This window comes from Andrena cerasifolii, chromosome 3 (assembly GCF_050908995.1).
Source record: "Andrena cerasifolii isolate SP2316 chromosome 3, iyAndCera1_principal, whole genome shotgun sequence".
NCBI classification, from domain to species: domain Eukaryota; kingdom Metazoa; phylum Arthropoda; class Insecta; order Hymenoptera; family Andrenidae; genus Andrena; species Andrena cerasifolii.
This window is the reverse complement of record NC_135120.1, coordinates 16,822,298-16,840,961: the sequence shown is the minus strand read 5'-3', so window position 1 is coordinate 16,840,961 and position 18,664 is coordinate 16,822,298. Positions and strand designations below refer to the sequence as shown.

At 42.8% G+C, this 18,664-nt stretch overlaps 1 protein-coding gene across 3 annotated transcripts in view; it reads right to left on the bottom strand.

Moving 5' to 3' along the window:
* The window catches only part of LOC143366681 (paired box protein Pax-6), a 128,375-nt gene that overhangs the window by 86,103 nt on the left and 23,608 nt on the right, over positions 1 to 18,664 (bottom strand). For all 3 annotated transcript variants that reach the window (XM_076807926.1, XM_076807927.1, XM_076807925.1), the window contains exon 3: positions 447 to 612. In XM_076807926.1, the coding sequence (XP_076664041.1) occupies positions 447 to 612 (166 nt within the window). The remainder of the gene's footprint in view (positions 1 to 446; positions 613 to 18,664) is intronic.

The following is an 18,664-nucleotide window of genomic DNA, read 5'->3' as shown; positions in this document are numbered from 1 at the left end:
ACAATTCCTTTCATTTAGGCATTATGTCATTATTTCTCCACTCATCAGTTCATCCCACAACTTTTCGATTGCGTTCAAATCGGGTAACTGAACGTCACGATATGATTTGCACTTCACTTTAATTTTTTAATTCTTTTATATCGTTCGTACAGATCCTTGCCCTTTTTTATAAGTGAAATAAGTGAATATAGCAAGCTGCAATAATACTCAAATCAAGCAAGTATCCAGTGAGAATATAAAAAATGACAGTGTACATCACAGCATCTACGATAGTTCCTGCTTTTCCCCTGTTACTAAAAGAACCAATCGCTTAGTTACCGTCGCCGCTGCCTCTACTCGCAGACGTCACTCTCGTACCTTACCGAAAGCTTTGGTAGGAGGGGAAGGAGGTTGTGCGTGACGTGGAAATTACGCGGAAAGTCAAAACAGGCAGTATTTCAACCAACCTGCCGAGGATCTTCGAGACGCAGCCGTTGCTGACCTGCAGAATCCTGGAGATGTCGCAAGGTCGAGCGCCAGAGTGCGCCAGTTCGACGATCTTCTGCCTGGTCGAGTCTGGAAGCGGTCTACCGCCGACGAAGACACCCCCGAGCTGATTCACGCCGCTGTGACCTAAAACACAGAACGGCGAACGGCTGACAAAACTCTTCGTTACCATAGCGTGCGTGCGATACCAGCACCTAACCCCCTGCCGATGAATCAACGTCCGCAGGACCGTTTCGAATCGACTTCTTACGGATCGTTCGCGCGAGGACCGTGAAACGCGCCACCCCGCCTCCAAAGACGTTCTCGCGTCTCCACGAATAATAGCTCCGCCGCTATAGATCACGTGTCTCTCTTCTTTTCTTTTTTTTCTCTCTTCCCTTCAGCCCTCTTTAGACTCGACGACGGAGGGAGGGAGACAGAAGGGGCAGAGGAGCCTCCTTTCTTCCCGTGGATTTCGTCGTTCTCCAAGGGGGTGAACCAGCAAGAAGCTCGGGGCGGGGGGTTGACTGCCAGGCGTTATAACGTTAGCGAATCCCATCGTAGATAATCTTCGGTTCATTGTGCCGGTGACAAGTCAGACACACGGACGCGCACAAACACGCGTCGTTGGACGCGCTCGAAAGTTAGGACCCGATGTCCTCGAGCTCCTCGCCGATCTTTTATACCCCTGCACCCGTCGTGAACGAGACGGGCCTGACTTGTGGCCTCACACCACCGCCACGCCCTAATTTCTTTCGGGGGTGGCAGACCGCCGAACAGAGGCCCGGAGTCCCGAAAAGGCAAGGTCAAGACGGGCAGGGCTGCAAGGTGCGTTCCGGGAAGGGAGTGCGAGCCGGGACAAAAGGAGTCGCACGATCGTCGGAGCTCGATTAACCGTTCCGAGGGACTTATCTACTTTTGTAGAAATTCAACTGTTTAATTATGAATTTACCGATGGCCTACTGCGAGTACAACTATGCGAAGATGTATTCGTGGATGTAATTAGTGAAGCAGAGGGGGAGAAAAAGAACCAAAAGACCAAATCAACGCAACCCCCGCTTTTGTATAGTTGATATTCATTGATAAACATAATTGGAACTAAAAATGGATATTTGCTGTATTTGGAGGCTCAAGGGGGTATAACCGTTTGAACCCTCGGAAAATGTGTACATTTTCTGGATTTTTTTACAAGTCAACGGCTTGATGAAGATTTTCCGTTTTTTTACTATCTGTACATAGTATTATGAACTACTTAAAGAAAAAGTTTCAGTTAAAAAACTATTGTGTTTCGGAAGTTATGCATACATATCCGAAAGTCTCTCGATTTTAGACGGCTAGTAAAAAATCCACAAAATGTACACAAAAGTCGATTTTTTTTTATTTCATTTTTCGAATGTTCAACCTTTTAGGAATGCGTGTTTAAAAGGATTTGTTGAAATTCGTAAAATTCTCGAAGTTATAGGCATTTGAGTAGCGGCAAATGCATGGGTAACACCCGGCCACTCGGCACTCACGTAAAACTTTAAACGCGTTTTTCTTGAAACAGTCTTCTCAAAACGGTGGGACCTGTATCTCCAAAAGGTATTATCCGATTCGACTGAAACTTTTTTCACTTTGAAGAATATACTTCTCGCTAGGAGGAAAATCAGAAAAAAAATACAAAAATTGAAAATTTATAATTTTCAAAGGCGTTGAAAGGACGAAAAATATAGGGGAAAAGTGATTTCAAAATTCAAGTGTCGTTATTTAAAAAAAAACATCATTTTTATAATTTTGTCTGCCCGCCCCCCTAGCCAGAAGTATATTCTTCAAAATAAGAAAAGTTTCATTCGAATCGGATAATAACTTTTGGGGATACAGATCCCATCGATTTGGATCAATTGTTTGACGCCTTGACTTTAACGACTCCCCAGTGCCGTCTGTAATGATTAATTATAAAACAAAAAATATATTTCAATAATATAAGACATCCTTAATACAATGCAAAAAGTCCCATTAAATTATATACAGTAGTTTTCCTTTAATTAATTCCTAAAGATCACCTATTGTTTGGGGCTCTAGACTGGAACCTCCCCTTAATACAAATCTGAAATGTGTTCCTCTTTTTCAAAGCACAACCAAGGTGCGATCTCCCAACGCCTAGATTCGTTTATGCCACGCAGGGGTTATCAATTTCTATATTTTCTTCTTCTTATCCGTAGCTCAGTATCAAGCACCATGTTCAAACACAAGAAACAGTGAATAATGAATAAAACATTTACCTTACTCACAAGACGTATGTACGTTCATGTGGTCGGTTCGTTAGTTGTGCCCTAAAGAATCGGAAAGACGTCTAGGGGCGGTGGCGTGGTTTTTTTGCAAGGAGGGGCACTTTGCAGACGTCGGGCTGCCGAAAATTTCCAGACGGGGCTAATTCGTCGCTACGGCTGGTACACGCGGAGAGTTATAAGGGAGATTTACGAGCGTTGCGCGATCGACGAAACCGGGGGGCTCACGCTCGATTGACTTTCGAAAATGGGCCTAACGCTCGAATCGCGAACGATTTCTCGCGTGCCCATAGGTACATGCCCGAGGATGCTACATAGTCCTCCTTTCATTCGGGGAAGCTTCGCCGATGAATACTTCTATAACTCACTGCTTGGAAATGTGTAAACGTGCAAGCACATTTGCGCACAGTTGTATTTCATAAATCGCCCCTACAAGTAAGCGCACCCTGGCAGGGGATCCGCGGGAAGTGTTGCGCATCGATTTCAACGAAACTCTCCAGATAGACATAGAGGCAAAGTAGGTATACCTAATATCCTGTCGCTCAATAGTTGTACTATCTTTTTTAATTATGGTCTTTACTTGGCACCGAACACTCCCTTATTTTATTAGCGCCTTTTAGGGTGTCCTTCGTATCTCTTCGCGCGTGTTTAATATTCATCCGCAGGTTTAAAAGGGGCACACAACTCTCGTCTTCCATCAAAAGAGGTGTGCGATGCACGATCTAGTCCAAGCTCCCTTATCACATATCAGCGAGAAAGAGGGGGATCCAGAGTCGAGCTAATGAAGTCCTAATAAACGAGAGGCTTAAGGCTCTCAAGCAGTGGCACCCTTCCCACTGATATTTAATACAAACGTTGCAATATCAAAACACGTCCTCTCGCAGAATGCTCACTCGAGCGCACCCCTTCATCGTGCACGCATTAATACACGCGGGCCAGGGTTACACTTGGGCTGCCTTCAAGGTGCACCCCCCTTCCGTAGCTACACTCACGACTTTATTATGTCGTTGAGTCGTAGATAAACAGGAACGTACACGCGCGCACACGGCCGGACTATAATTCCCTGGGCTCGTGTTCACAATGGACACGGTGGCAGGAGCAGAAACTAGCGCTCTAGAAACGCATGCTATTTGCCGGAGTGATTATCGCTCGTTAAGGACTGGCATTCGAACCTCGACAATTCCAGCCCCCTCCCCTTCCCGCTCGAAACGACACTTGCCCCCTGTGCTTTCTTTCTTTGTCCGCCTCTTTGTTACCGCGCGTTGCCCTTTTCGGGCTAATTTACACAGGACTACGTATCAGTGATTATGAATGTGAACATGTGTATCTTAAAAGGCAGTGGAAGATATTTCAATATTTACGTACCCTTAATGCTTTATGAAATCTTGGATTGGGATAGAGGTAGTGCTCCTGATTTCTCCATATTTTTTCTTTCTCGAGAAATCAGAAATAAGATCATATTTCTTGGGAATTCTCGAGAATTTTCGAGACATTGAAAGAAACATTGTAAAAATTATGTTTTTGAAATAATGTTGATAATATTTATCAAAAACACAAGAAAACTTTAACTAAATGATTATTCCTGTCTAATTTATACAAAACTTGTGTAAATGAAAAAATAGATACGAAATATAATTGGTAAATTTATTTATTTCATACAAAATTTGTACAAAGCGAAACATTAGTTTTTTTACCATTATTATTTAGATCCTATAAATGTCGAAACTCTTCTGAATCGTGTAAAAAGTGAAACACCCATTGCCAGCAAGATTTTCAACCGAACTGTACTTTTCGTCGAATATTGTTTAACCGATAATTGATCACTGCCCTTTCGTTTTTCATTGCAGTCGCGAGCAGCTCGTAGAGGAACCCAGCGACGATCGCTTTTTGCGCTTGTTGCCTCTAATTTCTCGAATCTTCGACGGAAGATAAATGGTTAGATAAACAAAATGTGCTCGAACGTTTTTCTTGCTGTCGATAGCGCGGCGCTTCCGGCACCGAAAGTGGCGCTGCCTATGTCGATGGGAAAAAGGGAAGCTCGTTTACAAACGAGAAACAGAGCCTCGCTGACGCGACGGCTGAGACGGCACATTCATCATCCACTTCTTTACCTTCTTCTTTCCTTCCTATCTCCTTTATTTTTGTTTCCATCCCGTCTCGTCTAGATGCTCTTCCTGTTAACGTGCTGTAATGTAATCAATTACAAGGAACGATGCGCGAGGAACGAGCAACGATTATCCTAAGAACACCAACACTTGAGTTGACCCTTGTAATTTCGTACATCCCTCTAGTGAGCTTTTGAATTTTAACAGTAATAGTTTAATATCTTTATAACTAATTAGTGCCGTTTTCGTTGCAATTGGGCTTTTAGGAATGCATGTATCTTCGAAGTATATTTCAGGGGTGGATAAGAAAATTGAGCACGATGGAAAGTTATCATGCGTTTCAGCGACGGAAGCCAGATTCGGCGACGGAAATCAGATTCGGCGATGACGATTCACGAGACCGCGGGATGCGGAGGAAGCTTCGGTATTCTGCCCATTATCCCAGGTCATTTTCCGTCATTCTACTCAGCATTGTTCCGAGATCCGCAGCAGCTCCTCGGGAGAGTTCGCAACAAGCGTGGCAACAGCTCGTAAAGTTGCTACAATGTGTCCCGAGGCGAGAGACGACAAACGGTTACGGGCGATTAAGGCCGAGGTTCGTCAGACGGCGACGGAGCTTGTTGGTATCTCAATCGGGCCCGCGCAGAAGCGTTTCCGGAGAATGAATGAACAAGACACCCCTGGAACCATTTCAAGCTCCTCAACTTCGACGAGGGAGGAGTCAAGGGATGCCCACTTGGCCTCGAGTGCCTCGCGGTGAACGTTTCTGCACCACCGAGGATAATCGTTCGAGAGGATAAAGAGGACAACCGACCGATCTATCTGCTTTGCTTTTGCGGCCATTTTAAATGCAGCTCAAATATTTGACCGTGAACGATTTCGGTTGCTGTGCCACCTACCACGTCAACGTAAAATGCTCGAGCTCATAGAAGCTGTGTTACGCGGAGCGCGATGATTCCAGGGGATGTTCAACCATCGAATTTTCAAAAAATCCAATTTTGCTTGCTCGGTAACAACGCATGGCATCTGGAATATTCAGAAAAAAATTGCAACGACATAGAATTCAAGTAATACTAATGATGCGACCATTTTTTGTAAAAACACCCCCTCGATGAAAGTGTCATTCAGTTTTATGGTTTTTCATATCCTACTGTATGGTGAGAAGGAAGTTTCGAGAAAAGGTGGGACCGATACATTTTGAGAAAAATAACTGTTTTGCAAAATTATTTATTCGAAAGAAGGGATTCGGGAGCCCTTCCCACTGAAACGCATTTGGCACACATTTTCGATAAATACAGGGCATTAAATAAATACTTATGTAACAAATGCTTGAAGCTGAGTATGGATGTATATTAGAGTGCCACTTATTTTTCGATTTTTTATTTTGAGAGGACACCCCTCTCTCTAGTTTTGTTTCTTTTGATTTAAAATTGCGCTGCACCAAATTTCAACTCATGCGGATAATATTGTCTCATGGCGACAACACGTGGAAATTAAAGTTAAAGTTCAAATCGTCACGGTTTAATGTTATTCGATTAAGCTGGATGTTTACACATCACTATATTAGATAAAATGAAAAAAATTTAGGGGGGTCCCACGAAAAATTCATTTTTTTTGTATTTAGTAAATAAATGGCACCAAAAGGTACAGTGAAAGTAGTGAAAAATATGTAATCGCGTTTTCTATCGACACTGTACATACGGTAATTTAAATTAATGAAGAATAAATTCAGATAGTTATTATATTATACATCTTTAATGCGACACGATTTTTGCTGACAAACTACTTAAATTTGGGATGTTTCTTAAAAGTTAAACGAGAGGGCAGGCTATAGGTACAGCTCCACCTAAAAAGGATTTGAAACTCTTCGTGAAAAAATGATTTATAAAAAAATATTCCCTACCAAGTTTAAGAAACCCCCTAAATTAACCCCGTAATTTAAATCAATACAGTAGCATCAAAAACAATCTACGTACGCGACCCAGTTACATGGTACCCACATAAAGACCAGTAGATACTCGAAAAAATACAGCAACCTTCTTCAGAAACAACATCCATCTGCTGCTTCAATAAATCCTCCCCAATTTCTCACGTCGAAGGACATTCTACCCTGAAAAATACACATTACCCCGAAGTACCGTCCCATTGAAACCGATTTCCACAACTTTCCAACCCCTTGTAATAAAGTAATTTATAAAATGGCCCCAACAGATGAAGCATCTTCAGGCATCGTTGACAACCTGACGTCCAAGGGTTGGCCGATTCCGGTAAGCGTGCAAACTCCACGGGCCAGAATTACCTGTGTGGGTGACATCGTCTATTTTGTCGGCGAAATCATTCGACGAAAAGGTAGTCTGTCCCTCCTCGCGTCTTACCAGGGCATATTGAGAGACACGGAGGAGTGGATATGACGAGGGTCAGCGGTGTGCAGGGCTGACCGTCAGGTAAGGACCGGAGCGAAGCGAAAAACGCTGGAAAAGCCCGAATAAAGACGGAACAAGCAACAAGCATGAATAACGACAGCTACGATCATCATAATAGCCTCATTGTTGCGGGCATGTTTTGAAAATGAGGATCCATCCCGGGGCTTGCCCTCCTCTTCGCCCCTGCAGCATTTTCTCTCTCCAGCCAGCGTCCCGAGCATCGGCTGTCCTTGCGAGCGGCGCACAATGAGGACTCGAGTATTTGTTGTGTCGCTGTTTGTAGCCAATCTGCCGCGTGCTTTGACCCGCGCTCCTCTTCAGCCACCGTCGTTCCCCTCTTTTCTCAATTTTCTTTTTTTTTTCTCCCTCCCTTTCCCGCGCGACGACTCGACCTTCCCCCGAAAACGCGCTCCCGACAGTTATTAGCGTTATTAATGGCCGTCCATTGACAACTCGATTCATCTTCGATCGCCTATTTGCACCGGGGGGGAAAAGATCAACCGTGCTCGGCAGATGTACCTACACCTTTTGCCCCCGGATCGAGGGACGCTCCTGAAGGGCGTCGTCCCGTGAACATAAGTGTCCTGTCAGCCATTTCTGACGCTGCGAATGAGACGTACCGCAAGGTGGCTTGTCGGGGACACGGGGAACACGCGTTTCGACAGTGTTCAGCACTTTTTTTCCACGGCTTGCCGAGTTCTTACTTGCTCGGCTTGGTTGGCGCTGGGCTCTAGGCTCCATGAAGTTTCAGTGGGGACACTAAATAGCAACCAATCTGCGACATTTGTCGCACAATACTGTCGTGTTAACTCGAAAGAACGTACAGTGGGGGGACAAAAGTAATGGGACACCCTTTCAAACGGAATAACATTCTTAAAATTGCCCCAAACGATTTGAGTTCTTTTTTAGAGGCTAGAAGGACTAGTTTACTAGGTGGAGTGTTTCGTCGTTTTGGAAGATATCGCAAGTGGTCGGAATAGCGAGGAAAATGGTGAAAGTCGTTTTCTCAACTCTTTTCTCAAATCTCCAGAGAATAGGCAGAAATTTATAATTTTGACAGCCTGTATTTTTCAAACAACCTAACTAAGACCTAACCCAAGCAAGTGGGAAAACTGCACGGAAACTAATGGTAATATTCTTCAAAGAAACCTGAAACTAATTGGGAAAACTCATGGAAAAGTTTGGTGCCGCCACATTTTTTGGAGCTTGAAGATTCTTTCACTAAGGAGCTGTACTTAAATCTTAAAATAAGAGAACAATCAACTATTTCTAGAGTGAAAATTGGATATACAAAGCTCAAGCACTATCACCTGCTAACTAAATGCGACCCATCGCACTCTGATGTGCGTTTAAGCAGTTCATGAGCTATTGTTCCATTCGTTCGTAAAAAAAATCAAAATGAATTAAATTCCAGCTTGAGAGGTTAATATAACTTGAGCCACTGTTCGAGTTTTGCTTTTCTGTAGCTAATAACCGTCATGAGCAATTGACGCGAAATTAAACTCCGAATTAAAAGAAGAACTAATGGCGACACCAATCTATTTTTTTTTTATCAATTCCGGTTTATATGCAGCTGCACACGCGTAGATGTAGAACCGAAATACAGACGGTGGGCTGCTTCTATCTACTTTTACATGCCGAATAAAATGGTAGCCGTGAAACAGCCGTACGCAAACGAGACCAGCATATTTCGATTCGTGTCCGAAGAAATATGCGTTAAAAAAATTCCCATCCTAACAGTCAGGATTTACGACTCGATCTATTAATTATTAATTCTATACCACACCTGTGCTCAAAACGATTCTTGGATTTCAACGAAACACAGTGCGTGCAAATTCTTCCATATTCCAGCACAAGACACGTTAACACTTTGCGCGGGGGCAAAGGTCTTGCAAAATGCTCCCTTATTAGTGAATCCTATTCGAGCGACAGGCCCTGCTAGAAAAGCTTTGTTCGAGGCGTATTGCTTCGGAAAGAAATATCCACGCGAAAACGCGTCACCGGACGCAAATCCATCGGCGTGTTTTCACGCCGAGCGACGCCAGTCGAAGTGTTAAATCGATATTGACGCGGGGACGCCGTCGATTTGGCCGTTCCGTCGCTGTTAGGGCAGCTCGTTCCCCAGATGCAAATGGGGAATCGAACCGACTGTCACTTTCGTTAGCGATTTTTCGCTTAATCGCGTTCCCTTTGGCGATGGCTGGCTGCCGTCAGAGGAACGTCCGCTCTTCCGGGGTCGAATTATCCAATTACCTGGAGGCCAACCTGTGCCTCCTGGCTGTGGAAGGTCGAGGAGTGGATCAGGATCGACGACAGCAACGGCGGTAGCACGAGGCGGTCGTGGCCCAAAAGCGGGCCGGACAAAGAGCTCGTAAACGCGTTATTCCACGCCAACGGATATGTCAGAGCCGCTTCTCCGGGTGCACTGCGTGGAAAAGGTCCGTCCACAACCTTCGTGCCCTGCCCCGGCACATACTTCTGCCCGACCAAGGCTGCCCTCGCTGGGCCAGCTTTTACCTTCGTTATCTTCAGATCGACGGGAATCGAAGAACCCGCTGATAACTTCCAGGGGAAAAGGAGGACACCGTTCCTCGCTATGAATCTCAATGGGGCGATCGTGCGACAAAAGCTTGTACATAAACGGGCCGCGGATCGGGGAACGGGATTATAATAATCGGAAAATAAACGCGGCATTGTTGGGCTTTAATCTCGTGATCTACGGAGATCTTCTGCGCGGCTGATCGATGAAACCGTCGCGGTAGGTACGACGCGGTTTATGCTTCCTCTGGTATCCACTAAATCGGTGGCGATTCCTCCGAGGATGCTTCGTACCGCGGAGATTTGTTTTGAATTTACTGGTGGACTCTGTAATTTGTTTATTTTAGTTACAACGTTCGGCGACTCGAAAATACAAAGAAATCTGAAACTTTAAAGGAAACAATTATGCTCAAGTGATGCTAATAACGTAACTATTTTTGATTCAGTATTAAGACAGCCGGAAGGGTGAAAACACCCCGTCGAAAAAATTGCGAGCTTTCATATTATCGTGAATATCTATGAAACTGTAAAAGCTAGCAAGGAGAAGTTATATTTAAATAAAGAGGTGATAAAGAATTTTCGAAAAACATCGTTTTTGTTCAAAATATTCCTCCACCATAATTTTTCGACAGTTCTTCATCGCCATATTGTAGGATATCGCAAGCCACGAAACTTTGAATTGAACTATTTTCCGATATCTTTTACGGTTTCGCAGATATTCACGATAATATGAAAACTCGCAATTTCTTCGAGGGGGTATTTTCACCCTTAGGACCGTTTTATTGCCAAATCAAAAAGATAGTTACGTTACCAGCATCACTTGAGCTACATTTCAGCTAAGTTTCTGATTTTTTTTTAATTTTCAAGTTGCCGAACTTCCCTTCGGAGTTACTAAGGAGAGAAACCTGCTACTGAACCAAATTAAAATGAAAACGATTAACCTCTGAAAATGTAAGAACTGTGTCCCCCAATTAGTGCCATTTCGTCCATTTTTCATAAGATTATTAAACTTCGACCGGTACGTATCCCCAAGACGTTTTTCGAGGAGCGAGTGGTTCTAGTTTCAAAAACTCTAGAACATTACTATATAATCGATGAAGATATAGGTACGTGAAATTTGAGAAATATGCTCTCATGAAAATAAATTCTTCAATTCGACCAATTTTTCGAAGGGCTAAAGTAGAGAGACCCCTTAATCGCGATCGACAAACGTTCCTTGGATTTGCGGATGGCGCGTAGAGGAGGACCCCCCCCCCTCTCCCCCTTTTTTTCGTCGATTGTTGTGAAAAATGCAAGAAGGGCCCCGACAGAAATGCAGAAATAAGGGTCGAGAGCTGTGCCACCGGGGCAATAAAACCCGAGAAAGGGGCCCTTTAACAGAGGCGTACAAGCACAATCGTACAAGGTGCACAATGACATCGACTGGCTGGCATTGTGGTTGCGCCCCGCTTGTTCCCATGGGATTCGTGTCCGCGAGGGTTTTGACATAATTAGTCCACGTATCGGAATGATCAGCTGTGGAAATAGCGCGGCGGAGCTGTCGATCTACATCTACTTTTAGAAACGAGGACTCGACCGGCGACTACATTCGTCCCCACAACGAACCCTGTATCAGCCATGGGCAAAATTCTTGTCCGGATGAACGTTTCCAATGGAAGATGAAAATGTCCAATAACGAACAGAAGACAGAAATTTCCAATAACGAATAGAAGATGAAAATGTCCAATAACGAATGGAAGACAGAAATTTCCAATAACGAATAGAAAATAAAAATTTCCAATAACGAATAGAAAATAAAAATTTCCAATAACGAATAGAAAATAAAAATTTCCAATAACGAATGGACGACAGAAATTTCCAGTGACGAATAGAAGGGAAAGTTTCCAATAACGAATGGAAGGCAAAATTTTTGAATAAGTCATGGAAGACAAAAATCGCGAATAACGATAAAAAGGATACGAATTTCGAGTTACAATTTCACGTCCGATATTTATTAAATAAAGATAATCGAATAGGAAATAAAATGACTATTTACTGCACCAAATTCATTTTGCCTTCGTGCTCAAATTTTAGCAAACTCACCGTTAATAAATCTACCCTCCCCTTATTCCCTGACTAAAAATAAATCACTTGATTCGAATTATTTCAGGAACAAAAATAAATTAGCTCCCATTTGGTTCTCCACTTAAATAACCTTTTCACTAAAAAAAAAAGTCACTGCTATAGATTATCACCACAAAATAGAATTCCCAGCTTTTACCTCCACCAGTGATACCCGAGCCCCTAACTGAAGACACATTCGCTAAGAACCCCAAAGAAAGGCGAGACGGTGTACAGCGCAACGGCAGGTAAAAATGAGGCCACAATTACCGAAATAAACATGTATACAACGTTCTCGAATGCCACGGACCAGCGGAAGGGACAGTAAAATCCTTTTAGGCCGACAAGGTGTCGGCCATGCAGCGGGATGGGAAATAGGGATGGGCAGGCAGGCGGTCAACGGGGCAGCCTATTTGGCCTCGTTATGGAAATGAGAATATGGGTCAGGCTGTATTCGACAAGATTAGTCGAGTCGTCAGGAGCTGAAGAGGCTCTGCGGGGCAGGTGTGCGGGTGGAATCGTTATTATTGTGCGAGAGAGCGGTCCTGAACTCTCAGTGAACGTGAAGTGGAGGACCTTTCGAGGGGTCTTTTCAGAAAAAATGTTTTCACCGGTTGTGTACGGCGACCGAGAGTTTAAGCACGAGGAACGGAAAACGGCAAAAAAAAAAAAGAGGAAAGAAGATGGCGGGGGAGGAGAAGGAGGGAAGCGAGCGGGGGGATGAAGAGACGGAGCGAAGAAAGGAGGAAAGACGCGGGGCAGATGAACAGAGCGCGCGCAAATGAAGCTTTCAAAAAAATCAGATGAAAATCCGACGGGTTCGCCGAACGACGTCATTATCGCGCTGTTAACTCGCGTTTACTAACGATCTGCACGCATTTTTCCTCGCCTCGCGACGGAACAAGCGAGGAACGGAAACTGCACTTCAGCGTTTCTCTGTTTTCTTTTTTTTTTCTGCAGAACCGGGGTGCACTTCAAGCTGAACGAGCGAACGAATATGTCTAACTGTTCCGTCAAAGAGGAGGGAAAACGTTTCGCGATATCCCAACAGCTGTTTAGTTGAGCGAGGATTTCCTTTTTTTTCCCTCTCTTTCTTTAGCATCGTCTTGTTAGTGCCATGAGAACGAGCTTCGTGTTGCGTGATTGGTTTGAAATTGTTTACTAAGTGTCGTGGTGGTGAGAGGGTATTTTTTGGGCATTTTTTCAATAAAATATTTTAGAAATGGTCGTTAAAATAATTTAGTGTCTTATTCGACTAGAAGCTATTTTCGAATGCTCGTAGGCTACTTTATTCGAACAAGCAAATGATTTCGTTATTTGGTTATTCATTAAAGGATTTTTTAGTTTATTGTGTATTTGAATAAGTGTCTTCTGAAACAACACAGGGCTGCAAAATTCAGGATCATAAAAACTTTTGTAAAAATGAGTGTTAGTTTTGTAGGAGTTTCGACTTCAAAGTCAGATTTTCTCTGGCACGTACAGTTTCCTCAGAAATTGGTTTCACATTTTCAGAAATGAAATTAGGTATGAAATTTAGGGGACCAGTGGAAAACAAGCACATGCCCCGTTTTCTGATTTTAGACACAAATTATTTTCATAAGAAATACCGTACGACATTGTAATTATTTTAAGCGGTACTTGAACTGGCTGCTAAATCACAAAGATTATCCAATTTTTGCTGGAAAAATTACTTTTATTAGGTCAGTTTTTAGTACATTTTACTTTGAATAAATCATTGGTTATTACCTCCTATAATTTTAATATTTTTGAACAAATTGGAAAATTATATTGCTAAATATGTGCTGTGTATTTAGTAAATAACTAAGAAATAATATATTCATTTTGAAAACAATGTAAGATCTGTGTGGCATGGACCCCTCTTCCACTACACATTTGTTGTTTCACAGCGCGAAGAAAATTTAATATAATTTTGCTCGGAGAAACGTACATGTTATTACATTAGGAGGTGGTAGAATTACACTACATTGCAGGAACTAATTAATGGTACAAAAAACGCAAATTTCTGCATATGTGGCCTGTTTTCCACTGGGCCCTCAATTGCCATTGTGTTTTTCGAATTCAGCACCCAAGAATGCATAAAAAACAGCTGAACTATTGAAAAAAGTTTCTTCATCCCAGGCCTGCGTAATCCCGCAAATAATTTCAGACGAGATAATTGAAAGCAGAATAGTTCTGAGAACGAATGCTATTAAAATCACCCGTTTATTTTATTCTAAAATAAAAAGTCATTTTGAAATGATTTATTTGGTTGCACCACAAAATAACGTCACTTGTCCCAATTTGTTTTTGAAATAGAAATCATATAGTAGCTTGAATAAACCATTGTTTCGAGTATTATCTTTTATTTCGTACTTAAAATAATTCTCACCCAAGTCAGGGTTCAGAGATTGCCACCGACGCTGATAGCCCTGCCCCACGACATTAAAAAACCATTTAAAAGTAAAGCTGTAGCTTTCCTAGCGGGTATCAATGGTGGCGTGGCAGCGTGTCAAGGATATCCGTTCTCCTCGATCCAAAAACTACACTGTTCTCTGTTGAAAGAGCAAATCCAACGACCACGGGGCAAGTACAATAAGAAGCCGATGTAATCTCCGGAAATGTTTAGGGGAAAATTAGGCCGACAGTTGTCGACGAGCCCATGGGTGCCGAAAACCATTGCCCCCTCTGAGACGGTTTGTCAAAATATTTATTCAGTACGCCAGCCACCGTATTTTTTTCTCCCTCTGGCGATTCTGTTAAGTCTGTCGGAATAGTCCATCTTTTTTTTCTTCAGGCTTCGCCCCGATTCATCGATTCCAGTCCACACGGGATGGATCACTCAACTGGGACGAGTCATATCTGTTTTTTGGTTGTAATCGGGGAAAAAAAGTGGCGATGGAAAATGGCTTAAAGAGATCCATTTTCCTACAGCCAAGTCTTTTCAGCAAGTTGCAGCGTTGCATCTGGAATGTACAGTTGCACCCCCTTATTTTTGATGGGAAGATATTTTTTTTACATAAATCGATTCTTTTGGATATTCTGCGTGCAAACTGGGATTGCATTCAGGTGATCGAAAAAGCAATGCGTTGTGAAATATTTTAAATTACTTTGTTTATTGGAAAAATGTTCAAGTACTAATTTATTATATTTTAAACACTTCAGTATTTCCATGGGGAATCTTTGCATTTTATTGGAGGAGCGTCTGAACGCCATGGGAAAGTAGATCTTTTTAAACAATCCAATATTTCTTTTCATAGCAAAATTCTCTAAAATCTTAATCATAAAAAAATGGGAGATCGTAATATTTTGTGGCATACAAGGCCCACTAATAAATATCCAATACATGTAAGTGCACAAAAGTGGGGAGATCAGAGATGGGCAATATTTTTATTTAAATAAAACTTTCGAAAGCCAATAAAAGTTAAAAAAAATTATTCTTCTTGTGTCGACAAGAAAACTAACTTTTCTCATCGAATAATCTAAAGTTGAAGTAACTTTTATTCGATCCGTTATTTAAATAATATATTCTATATTCTGAAATATAGAAAAACCACAATGAAGAAAGTGAGCGTCCTCACTTCCGAAAATTTCCTTATCCGAACGATCGCGTATCCCTATTAATGCGGATAGTGGAGCTTCTACTACTTATTCAACACGTTCCAAGCCTATCACAAAACTTCTGGTTTGACTAATAGCCGACGGGACTGGAAGCTCACGACACATACTTATAATCCGAGTGATTTGGCGAGCCTTGAACCCATCGCTAAATCATTTCCAAATATCGTTTACAGGAGCGATAGGAGGAGGAGCCGTTGGCAGGGGTGAGTTTAGCTCGTCGGATACTTCGGAAACTCCTCTGGTCGATTAAGGCTCGCGTTGTCGCAGGCTCCTATCCATGGCGTACAAAAGCGACGGTGACGTCGGGGTGTCGTCGTCGCGGTAGCTTTTCACACCGTCGCTATTTTCTCCACGCCGCCACCGTCACCCTCTCCTCCTGTCGCCGTAAGGGCGCGGTTTACGTCACGCGGTTTTTGTCCCTGCTGCAGAAACTGCAGCGCCAGAATGGGACACGAGACGACGACGGCCGGTGTATCAAGAGAACGACTGTTTGCGAGGGAAGCATAAATTAAGGGGTAGTCTCGTGTTTCGATTAAAAAAATTGATCCCCCGGTGTTTCTTTAAGGATTATGATTTCAAACGCGAGTAATTGAGATGTTTGGTCAGAATTCGAGAAATTGGTGAAGATTAGAGGTCTTTGAACGGAATGATACGCAGCTGGGTAGGTTTGGATGACGGATAGCTTGACAGTCGACAACGGCTATGGTATAATTGAGGCATTTGATGGAAAAAGGGCACACAGGCTTATGTGCCCTTTTTCCTTAAATCGTTTAAATCGACTCAGATACATGTTACATATATATAAGTAACGTCCTTAGTATAATATATATATATAAGGACGTTACTATATATATAACCCGAAGGGGGTAAAATGGAGTGGAATATGTTTTCACTGACTCTTTACTATTTCTTAGGCCCGATTAGATATCAACTTGATTCTTACTCACAAAGATTACCCACACAAATGCCTAAAAATCAATTTCAAGATTTTGTCCCAATCAACCCCTAAGGGAGTGAAAAGGGGCGAAATCTGTTTTCATGGAGTCCATGATATCTCTTAGCCCCGAAGCGAAATGCGGGGGTATTTTGCTAGTATTTATATAAACATGTAAAAATATTGTTTCCCTTACATGTCACAGACATGGCTTTACGAACACTGAACAGATTAGGTATATAATTTCTCGATACCCAATGCACGAATCCAGCCGAAATTGAAAGAAAAATTACATTCCTTTGGAAAATCAACGGGTTCCGACGGACTTTATGTGAAGGCCAATATGCACGAAGTATAATCATTCCCATAAGAATTCTTGCGCCTGATTGTTCTGACGTAGCTGTCAGAACGGTAGTGCTTGCAAGCCACGCATCCATTCTAACCACAGCCTAAGGGTAATTGACTTAATTTTATTTAGGGCGACGGTGATTTAATTGCTAATGCGGCATCGGACTCCAAAGGTGGCGACAATCGTGAGTACGGTCCAGGGGCAGTATTAAAAGGGAACACCGAAAGGCACTACGTCTTCCGGCCTCTCCGTGCACTTTTCTGCGTTAAATCAGTGAAACGATCGGGACATTATTCCCGACGGCCGTGGAGAATCCATGAAATTCCCATCGCAATAGCTTCACGTCCTGACAATGGCGAGGGGTCGTCCGGCCTCTCGTTCTTTTCTTTCATCGCGTTAATGAGCTTCCACGCTAATGCACTCTACCTTCCATTTTTATGTTCCCTGTTTTCCTTCATCCCCTTTTTTTTCGAACGCAAGAACATTGCCGCGAAACAGATTTGCACGTTCGAATTCTCGAGATTCTGCCTTCGGCCACCAGCCGTACTCAACTCACGGTGCTGGAAATATTTATTGCATTACTTTGAAATTTATGTAGCACGCGGAATTTGTATAGTAATATCATTTGATAAAATCAGCTAAAGATTTTTCGTACTAATAATAAGAGGGGTGTAAGTGATAACGTTTTTATTCGAGGGACGTAATAAATATCTCTAAGGTCGAAGCCAGATATATTGGCCGGTGAATTTGTTTTCGCGAGCAGCGATCGAGGAGAAGTCAACCACAACCACCTGACGATCGTGAATTTTCAAGTTGCTCGGCTCCGCCTGAAACTAGCCGTTTGGCTGTTATTTATTCTTAGCGTAATAGTTGTGTGCGTTACGAAGCTATGCGTAGACCAATACGAGATGAAGCTATCCAGAAAGAATCAATGTTCTGACCAATAAAGCTCCTGATTTTTTTCGGAGCTAACGCACACCTATTCTGATGTGTGTATTTCTACGCTGACAGCTCGGTTTGGCCTACACGCTAGAAGCTTGGCACTATCCCCACCACTTCTGGCTCACTCTTGTTCTGCGAAGGCGAAAGCGAGATGGAACGAGAGCGAGTCGTCAGAAAACGTTGAGAAAAGGAGCACCGAGATAGGCAAACGGCGTGGTGGAAGAATACCCCTCACGAAACTCACCGGCCAATATATCTGGCTTCGACCTTAGTACTGTGCGTAACAGGTAATTAATAGCAGGAAGAAATGAAGGGAAAGCGTGTCAGAGCTCCGCGGTTCATCTACATGTGTAACTTGAAGAACAATTATGATATAAGCTTTTACTTCGAAAGGTTACCCACATGAATGCCTGAAAATCAATTTCAGGATTTTTGCCCTAATCAACCCTTAAGGGGTGGTGAAAAGGGGTGAAATATGTTTTCATGGAGTCCTTAATATCTCTTAGGCCCGAAGCGAAGCGCGGGGGTATTTTGATAGTATTACAACATAGCTAGTTGTAGTAAACTAGATTGAGAAGCGGTTAATAAACCGAAGAAAAATCAAATTTTAAACACTTCAATAACATAACACAATAGTCAAAAAATAATCTTCCCAATCCTATTTAAAACGAGGTTTAATCACATTTTTGAGAATTCTCCTGTCGTTGTTTACCCCAAACAGTTTCTCGTACCAAACTACCTGCACCCAGAGCTCCAAATTTCAGCCTTTTAAGTCTCTTTCAGAGCTGCTCTTTCATTTCCGAACGACAGAGAGAAAAAAGACCGTCCGAGGAGCCGTTTCCTTCGCTCCAACGAAAGCAGTATACACACACATTCGGAAAAAGGAAAACAAGAAACTTGCATGGGATGTAAGGGTCACGAGA